This window comes from Cryptotermes secundus, unplaced genomic scaffold, assembly GCF_002891405.2.
Source record: "Cryptotermes secundus unplaced genomic scaffold, Csec_1.0 scaffold19, whole genome shotgun sequence".
Taxonomy (NCBI): domain Eukaryota; kingdom Metazoa; phylum Arthropoda; class Insecta; order Blattodea; family Kalotermitidae; genus Cryptotermes; species Cryptotermes secundus.
The window spans coordinates 401,205-411,306 of NW_019729897.1; the positions used below are offsets into that span (position 1 = coordinate 401,205).

General features: G+C 39.2%; 1 protein-coding gene across 2 annotated transcripts in view; it reads right to left on the minus strand.

The window, feature by feature from the left end:
• Positions 1 to 391: 391 nt before the first annotated feature.
• Positions 392 to 10,102, minus strand: part of LOC111865677 (cytochrome c oxidase assembly protein COX15 homolog) — a 21,794-nt gene continuing 12,083 nt past the window's right edge. For both annotated transcript variants that reach the window (XM_023853880.2, XM_023853881.2), the window contains 4 exons: positions 7,708 to 7,966; positions 7,433 to 7,587; positions 5,907 to 6,020; positions 392 to 1,810 (listed from right to left, as the gene is read on the minus strand). In XM_023853880.2, the coding sequence (XP_023709648.1) occupies positions 1,670 to 1,810; positions 5,907 to 6,020; positions 7,433 to 7,587; positions 7,708 to 7,966 (669 nt within the window). In that variant the 3' untranslated portion in view covers positions 392 to 1,669. The remainder of the gene's footprint in view (positions 1,811 to 5,906; positions 6,021 to 7,432; positions 7,588 to 7,707; positions 7,967 to 10,102) is intronic.

A 10,102-nucleotide genomic window follows, 5' to 3' on the forward strand; every position in this document is an offset into this window, starting at 1 on the left:
ATGCTACCGCGAGCCCAGAAAGGATTGACATTTAGCAGAGTACCATATAAGACTGAAAGACATAACATCATATTAAAAACTGTATGTAATAGATAAACTTCCCCTGTGCTTAATCAACATTCCACCAAAGCATATAAGGAGAAGTTAAGTTTCTACGCACTCTTCATCTGCAAGAAAAGTACAGTACATTATCTAGAGTGAAAATGTCAAAATTACATTAAGAACAAAACGTTTGAAACTTATGACCATTTCTAGGTATGTGCATTTAATATTGCACTACTTTATTCTTAATTATGACTACACACATCCAAGTAGAAGTGGACATATTAGACCTCTTTCAAACACATTTGCAAGAATAAAGGAGTATAAAAACAACCAAAACAACACTATGTCATCTGGTACAGGGGTTTAATAACATGATATGACACTTAACAGAGCATGGCTGGAATATGGATACCATGACTTACATGCTGAACAATCCACTGACTGGTGGTGTTCAGCAGTGGTTTTGAAAATCTCCCAGGTATCATAATGCAACTGATATCACAGTTAAAGCCAGTTATGTTCACTATACTGAACACTGAACAACAAGAGTCAACGTCTTCCCTTCTGATTTATATATATACAAATGTTACGAATAAAGACATTTAACAATTTCATGGTTTGTCAATCACTTGAGGATCCTCTGGGTGGTAACCAGAATTGCCAATAAAGCCCAAAACCAGAACAAAACTTCTGACATTATTTTACTGGTATCATTTACAGCATTATCAATAGTTCCGTTGTAGCAGTTGAGATGGAATGGGGAAGGTCTCTGTGTGTTACGTTTTTCCCCTTTCCCATATTTATCTAGTCAATACACAAAATAAGTTTCAGAGCCATTGCTACAGGAACCAAAGTGAGACATTTGATGCTCTTTTTTTTTAACGTTTTTCTTTGGGATCTATGGACTCTGGTTAATGTTTGATTGATGAGAAAGAATGACACATGGGAATGAACAAGAATAAAGATCCAGCCCTTGAAAAAACTGGGGCCAGGTCTTGCAGCTCTGTATACTATCTTTTAGGCAAGACATTTAGACCAATTATGGATACAGTATAAAAAATGTTAATTAAAAATGGTGTCTATTAAGTAAATTCCAGGTGTTAAGGCTATCCAGCACTAAGACCACAGAATCTATGCCAATAGTTTGGAATTCAACAGAAAAAAATAATATCTCAAACAACAAAACAAAGTTCTCCTCTACAAGCATGACTTCTTCATTATTCAGCTGAGAACGTCTCATGCATGGGCAAAAATGTTACAACCTCTTGTATGATTCATAATCTTTCTTTCTCCTTGTCCTGATGTTAAAAAGTATTTTATTATAGTAAAAGATTACTGTCTTCTGAGATGTGATGAGTTCTCTGGTAGACTGTCACTGATATTTTGGAGGACAGTGCTGCCTTCTTCTTCAAGGTAGAAGAGCCATCCACCCTGAAATTGAAGGCATATGTTCCTCTGAATTGCCAGTAATGATCTACCATCACATCCCAGAAGACAGTCGTCTTCAAAATCACTGCCATTAAAACTTCAAATCTTCAACACTTATAATATGCTGGAAACCATTCTTCACTTCCCAATAATGGGAGGGGGGGGCGAAGTTTAGATTACTTCAACACTGTTCATACTATTTTGGTAGCCTTTTAATATACTTGAGCTCGTGAGTAAGCCAAACAGCAAGTGAAAGGAGCACCAATGATCCAGATTGATGACTTGCTGCAAGTGGTACTGGTACATACAGCAGTAGTGTAGATATACCAAGAATCACCTGCAACAGACGTGAAGAATTTTTGCTATTTTAATCACAGTCCTAGGGATGTAACATCCAGTTCACAGAACAGCCATGATGAGAAACAGGTGTACAACTCATTTCCTTCTGCTTTCAAGAAACAAAATATGAGTATCTATACATTATAGATCATAATAATCAATATATATTTTAAAATGCTGATGAAAGATATACAAAATTTACTCCACTAAGACTTAATACAGGTACTGCTCATTCTTTAAAATGTGATTGCATTTTAACGTGCTCAACTAATGTAGATTGATTTCCATAACATTACTCATTTCAATGTGAACTGCTTGCTGGTTGGTGTAATGACATCAGGGAAGCACGGGTGGGAGGCAGAGGAGAAATGTTACGGGAAAAGGAGAAATTTAGCCTAACATTCAATTTATGCAATTTCACATTTTCTTGGAACACAAATGAAGCATACATCAAGGGCTACCTCTACTTTTCTTTCACCTTCATTCAAAACCCCATGGTATCTTATACTTTGGGGGGGGGGGAGAAGCATAAAAACAATCGTGATTCAATGATTTCTAGGAAAATAAGACACATAGCAGCTGTGGAATACCTCAAAACTCATGTATTCATAGCATACTGTACCAACACAAAAATATTTAAAAACAGTAATCATTAGACCGTAATCACTCTAACTGCAATATTGACATGCAATAACCCCAGATCAATATATCTGGAGTAGTGACTCTGCCTTTTATATACATTTCATAACATGACATATATCATACATTCAATATCTGCGATACTGTCCTACAAAACAGAAATATTTCTGAAGTGTAAACATTCTTACACTGTTAATTTTGAAGTATCAGTAGGCTTATCCCATGTCCTGACTTGACTGGGACAATCTCAGCTCTGGGCTCTTCTCCTGGCTGGTTCATGATTTTGTCCTTGTTTATAGTCCTATACTATCCCTCCTGCCCCAGATTTTCTGCCTCAGCAACAAGAATCTTGCAACCCTGCATATTGTTCATGTTACCCAGTTAAAAGAGCTTGTGAGTTTGCAGATGTGGAGTATATAAGGAATTTGCATTACAACATGGCAATAAAAGATTTCTGTCAATTCTTCCCACTATGAATAGGATACTTCATATATTTGAAGGTCTAAAAAGTTATTTTAATTCTCAAGAACACATGTCCATTAATAATCAAGAAGTTTTTTGAAGAACCACAAGAACTACAAGTACATTTACAGTTCATTTTCAGACAGCTCAGTTTATTTAATAAAATAATATTAAAGACAGAGAAAACTAAACTTTGTGCAGCAGAGGCAGTTTGTGAATTCAAAAATCTGAAACCAATTTTGCAAGAAAGACATGACAACTGTTTTATTCCACAATGAACTACGAGGAGGGACCCAAAAATAACCGGAAACGACCTGTTACGCGCGCATGCTTTGTAGTTACGAGTTGTGCTGCTAGGTGGTATTAGCTGGGGGTCTCCCGCAACTGTTAGTGAGCTGGCGTCAGTCTGAGTTAAGTGGTTTGTCTGTGGTGCTCTGTTGTGTGCGTTCCTGTCTCAACCCTTTGGCGATTAGTGAGATGGCCGACCAGAAGGAACAAAGAGTGTGCGTGAAATTGATGAAGATCGTCGAAAGACCATTGACCAACTTTCTGAGGAAACGAACATCTCATGGAGCACGGTCCAGCGAATTTTAACCGAAGGTTTGCACATGAGACGGGTGTCTGCAAAATTTGTTCCTCGCTTGCTCGGAGATGACCAAAGAGAAAACCGCGTGAATGTTTGCCGCGACTTGAAGAGTGAAGTGCAGTTTTCCCTAACAGAAAGCAAAATTTCACGCACACTCTTTGTTCCTTCTGGTCGGCCATCTCACTAATCGCCAAAGGGTTGAAACAGGAACGCACACAACAGAGCACCACAGACAAACCACTTAACTCAGACTGACGCCAGCTCACTAACAGTCGCGGGAGACCCCCAGCTAACACCACCTAGCAGCACAACTCGTAACTACAAAGCATGCGCGCGCAACAGGTCGTTTCCGGTTATTTTTGGGTCCCCCTTCGTATGTTACTGTTATGGAAATCAGAGGATACTGAAGAGATTAATTCCAAAACTTTCACTGAAGAAGCTGACATTCTTTATGGAAGATGCATATTTTAATGACTGCTATGCAAAGATAGTTTTTTGAAAACTGAGTACAATACATGGATAAATAGTGAAGTTACTTGGGCCAAAGTTGGGGGGGGGGAAGGAAAAAACTGCATATACTGTGGATAACAAGCAATAACATATACTGACCGCCTTTCTGATGAAGAAACATTTGGAAAGGGATTTATGTCTGCAACATAAGAAATGTTTAGAGGTTAAAGGTTAAACTGGTTCAATTCTGTAATGATTTTAATGAAAAAAATATTTCAGTTGTCAACCACATGAAAATTACTGAATTTATTTTTTGCTTACCTGGAACATCAGCCTCTTTTGGAAACTAATGTTCAAGTGCTGCTGTTTTGAAAAGGTAACACTGAATTAACATGTCTAGAGATTTATGAAAAAAATAAAAATAATCATACATTTCTACGGTAGCACGCAGTAGTGTAGTGGGTTGAGGCACTATGCTACAAGCTGGTAGGTCACAGGTCTGATTCCTGATGAGGTCACTGGATTTTTCAATTGACCTAATCGTTCCAGCTGCACTATGACTCTGGAGTCTACTCAGCCTCTAACAGAAATGAGTACCAGGAACCCTCCTGGGGAATAAAGTGAGGCTGGCACATAATCCTGACAACCTCAGTGCCATCTGTCAGCTGATTATCTACAAAATGTAGGAGCCTTGACGTCTCACAAACCTATGGGCCTTCACAGCCTGTTAAAGGGATAGCTTTACCTTTTTTACATTTCTACACAAAGTAGGTTCTAATGAAAAATATTAACAGTTTCCAGAAAATGAATACCATGTACCACAAAATAATTTCAAATAAAAATTTTATTTGTTGCACACCAATACTATTTTATTCTGTTGAACATATTCCAATGTGACAGTCACATACACAGGGGGTAATAAGTTGACCTCACAAAGTCATATCTTTGTTTTGTGGCATGTAAATATCATAACCCTAGGTTTGAGGCATGACATACTTGTTGGGATTTGTTTAGTTTGTGGATGCCCAGTGATTATTCGTGATGACTGTTAGGCACTGATTTAATGAATATTATATGCTATTAGTGCTAATACTGAATGCATTTACATAATCAATGATATTCATTTTAAGAGTTTTATATGTTCACAGTAATAGTAACTAGTACAAGTTTTGTTAATCTTGTGATAGCATCACGACAAACCCCAGAGAAATAAGACAGACTTCTGATATACGTATTCTTTCATCCTTATGAAGAACAGCATATACCAATTTTAGATTAACTTTCAATGAGGAATAGGGAATTTCAATCTCCATCTACCACACAGAATTTTAACTTGAGGGCGATGGCACGTATACTGAAAACAATGTCAGGATAGGGCTGCTGCACCTGTGCATGCACTGTTACAGTTGTGTGACATACAGATGATAAGGGTTAATGGTTACTAATGAACTTTCTGGACCAAGTGTGTGGTGATGGAGAAAAGGCAAAGAACAAGTCCTAGGTGAAGGAACTGTCAGAAGGGCGTTCTGTTGAACTAAACGGAACATTAAGAGAGGCAACAAAGGAAAAAAGTACCAATGTCTATGCCACAGAATAATTCTTAAGAATTTTAGCCCCACAAGTAATAAAGCTATTTTTTCTTAAAACGTTCCAGTTTGAAAGGTTATATTAGTGTCAAATGAATATGATTATGGGTGTGACTGATTAGGAGAGTTAATTCAACTGTATGGCTTACATGCAATTATTTTCTCATTAAATAGTGCATTTCTAAACAAAATCTTAATTCTAGAATAACCTACAGAATATAGCGGCATTTCCTCAGCCTCAGACATCATGACTATACTGCTATACCTTGGTTACCCGGGCTTCATTTTTTAACAGAATGTAACATGCAAAGATGTTAACAGTAATGAGGGAAAGGCCCATTATTTTACTATAATTACAGACGTTCTCATACCTGCGTCCACCCCATGACAGCAACTGCTGCTGCAGCTGTGTGGGCTCGAGGTGGCAGTTTCAGCTTGCGAGACAACAGCCACATTCCAGAGATGAGAGCAAGAGTCGACGTTCCCTGTCATCAGAATGAAATTCATGTCGGGTTGTAATATTCTATCACTTTAAATCTTCTACTACAAACTGCATTCACGTTCACTTGATTAGCACAGTGGAAAATGTGGTTTCCTGCATTAGACTCTGAGTTTTAATCTTTGGTGCTGTAATTTTCCTTCTTTACTTCATTTACATGAAATAAAATTAAGTTTTTGCAAAGTCAGAAAAGTATTTAGGAAGAAAGCAGATTTGTTTCCCCAAGTTTACTATACACTCAACTCTCAATTATCCAGGGGCGGATAAACTGGTTTGCGGCTTAACTGGGGCCTTTCTGAGGCTTATATGTTGTTTAATATTCATTCACTTTTGTTTCACATGGTGAGTTCTAACACTATGTTCGCACTAGTGTGAACCAAGCTCTGCATTTCTTGGTCCCGTTATGCTAACACAATGTTCAAGGGTAGGGGTGAAAGAATGCAAGGATTTGTGGAAAGTTTCAAGGACAGATACACCGCCCCAGTTAGTCTCTTTGTGTTGATCTTCAAGTGCATTAGCAAAATCCATGGATTCACTGGATTCAGTGAAAATGAGATAGCCATAGAACTAACAAAACTGGCTAACCAAGTTCATGGTGGTGAAGAAGTCAACGAGGAAAATATAAGAGAGTGGTTTGACTGTGACTCGTGTGAGCCAGGCTTCGAAATGTTAAGCAGTGACGAAATCGTAAGTTCAGTGGGGGTGCAGCCAGAAGAGCGGGAAGAAAGTGAGAATGAGGAAGAGGTGGACAGTGCTGCTAGTAAGAAAATATCACATGGTGCTGCTCTTAATCATTTGGAATCCTTACTAGACTATCTTGAGAGTGAAGACAACAGTTTATTAAGTGACATGCTAATGTTACGTACGCTTTGTATGGATATCCGTAAAAAGGAAAATGATGCGAAAAATCAAACGACAATATTATTTTTTTTAAGTGTTAAGTATGAATATTCGTAAAAAAATGTTGGATGTTGTTGAACACTGTGACTGAAATAACTAATTCATATTTCAGTGTAATGTAAAAAAAGTATTAAATAGGCCATGAGATGACATAAAAGTGAGGTTGAATAAATTTAAATACAGGTAGGCCTATAGTATTATGAAGGTACAGTATTACACTACTACTTTTAATAAAATTTTGCCTTAACCGGGTTTTCGATTAATCATGATTTCCATCCCCACCATTATCCCAGATAATCGAGAGTTGAGTGTATATGAACCCATACTTAGGCTTTTATGTAAACCACACTTCTGTCATCTCTGGTTCACAAAAAATGTGAATTCAACTTATCTAAAAATAATTTTCCACCACAATAAAATCAAATTATAAATATCTGGTATACATAATCACATCATCTAATTACTCTTTTAATTATATATCCAAGAGCGTCCACCTACCAACAATCTGTGGTTAAACTGGACTGTTGTTGGGTTTTCAGTGATATTTCTGACTTTTGGTGTAAATGCCATAATGTCATCAGGAATCCACTTATCTGCCATTTTTGGATAAGAATTGTACACCAAGCCTGCATCCAAACCAGCTACGAAGGCACCTGCAATATTCCCATCAGTGCTCACTGTTCTTAGTAACTGCAATAACTAGTCTGCTCACAATTGAAATGAATAAAATATATAAACATAACACACAAAGATTCTCTTCCTGAGTTATTTACCTGAGAGGGCAGTTAGAAATATCATGCCTTTACAAGTATGTGTCAGCCATCTGAATCGTCGTGCAGAGGCAGATGCAGCTTCTGTAAGTCTCTGCGCTGGAAGAAGATGATCAAAAGCTGACCAGAGCAGAAGTGTATATAAAATGAAGGCCAAACTTAGATGTGTTGCAAGTCGATATTGGGACACTCGTGGGACATCACTGTCACCATGGAAACGATCTTCTAATCCGGACTGTACCATGTACCAACCCATCAAGCCCTGTGTAAAATCAGGTATCAGGCAACACTGTGCACTGAAAGTCTCCATAAATTTCAACACTGTACAGGTATCCTTCATCATATGCAATCTCACTTTATCTGACTTTGCTATAACACGGTTTTGTAACTGTGATAAATACTGCTACATGCAAATGCTATCACCTGACATGCTATGCCATGATCATGCATAGTCACACAGGCCATGTAGCACATCAAATAACGTTTTGTCTTCTTAATTTGTGTGCCACCTATGAACTTAAAAGTGATCAACATGAACAAACACAGAAGCACTGACAAAAGTGCTGCCACTGGTAAGAAACAAAGGATATGTATTATCCTCAAGAAAAAATTAGACTGAACCAACCACTACATACAGAAAATACAAGGAAACTGCCCACATGTCTCCGACAGATCACCTAATCAGTCAACCCAGGTTGGACATCCCTCCCATTTGAATTCCCATTATTGCATCAAAAGTAAAAAAACTACACCTCTGTCCAGTGTAGATTAAATGAGAAAACTATGATCTTGCAAGGCACTCAATGTGTCTGTGCACAGGGGGTGACATTATAAAAGCTGATAATAAATAAATAGAAGAGCTCAGTACGTGGCATAGTTCAGCCATACACAGTGTTAAAACAATTCAGCCCATATGAGAAGAATTAGCCTTCTCAGATGAAGGCACAACCAGTCACACCATGTACAAATGACCCATCAATTTAAGTCACCAAGTTGTTCTGATATGCAGGCAAGAATATGGTAAAAGCCAGGTACGCATTAAGGCAGATGTTTTGCCTCTGACATCACTGATGAGTTGATGTTTTTCTTTATTGCTAGTGGGGTGGGACTATGTCCCTTGTACTGCAGCCACTTCTGGCCTATTGTACCAGCCCCAGATGATAGGTGAGGGTGATTGTGGAGCAGTTGGTGGAATGAAGATTGGCATGGGGAACCGAAGTACTCTGAGAAAACCTGCCCCAGTGCCACTTTGTCCACCACAAATCCCACTTGACCAGACCCGGGATTGAACCCGGGCCGCCGCGGTGGGAAGCCAGCAACTAACCACTTGAGCTATGGCACAGCCTATGAGTTGGTGGTTGCTAGTAGCTGTACAATGTGCCAGGCTGGAATACGTGAGACTGAAATATGAATAATATGCAGCAAGCACATGTGAAGGGAATGAAGAATAGAAGTCCATGACCACAGGTTGAGGGACTGGGACTCACAGCTGCTGCAATGGGTCAAGTGATAGAGTACAACACAGAGGACTGCATAAGGAGATCCCTCTGCAAGAACAGAGGAGTTCTCCAGGTCCCACATACAGACTCTCAAACCAGCTGGTATGGAAGCCATCAGTGACCACAACTTAAACTTCTGTGGAGCCATACATGAAGCTGCCATAGTCTGTCTCAGAATGGATGGGGGCAAAGTAAAATCTAAACACCATCTGGACTCTTTCTCAAAGCCTGCCATTTAAAAATTTTAAAATACAAGGTGGTTCAAATATGACCGGGACTGATTTTTTTTTTGAACCAAAATTGTCAAACACTTACTTGCACGTGTCAGTCTTCAACATACTCCCTTCCGGAGTCAACACATTTTTTCCAACGTTCTGGAAGCATCCTGATGCCCTTTTCAAAAAAGTCTTGTGGTTGGCGGCGTATCCACTCCCGAACATTCTGGATGACGGCATCACTGTCCACAAACCGCATGCCTTGCAAGTCTGATTTGAGCCTTCCGAACAGGTAGAAATCACTTGGTGCCAAATCGGGACTGTATGGCGGATGTGTCAGAAGGTTCCATTTCAATTTTTGGAGGGTTTCCATTGTTGTTTTGGCCATATGGGGGTGTGCATTGTCTTGAAGGAAGGCTACCTCTTTCCACCTGTCTTCCGCTTGGATCGGATCTTTTCCTTCGCGTCTATTGCCAGGAGGTCTGAGTAATAAGCTGCATTGACTGTTCTGGCATCTGTCAGAAAGTCTACATGGATAACGCCCTGCCAGTCCCAGAAGAACGTTGCCATCACTTTTCCTGCCGAATGGCTCCTCCGCGCTCTCTTGGGTTTGGGAGAACTGGTATGCCGCCACTCGCGTGATGATTGCTGGAACTTGGGAATGAAGTAGTGCACCCATGTTTC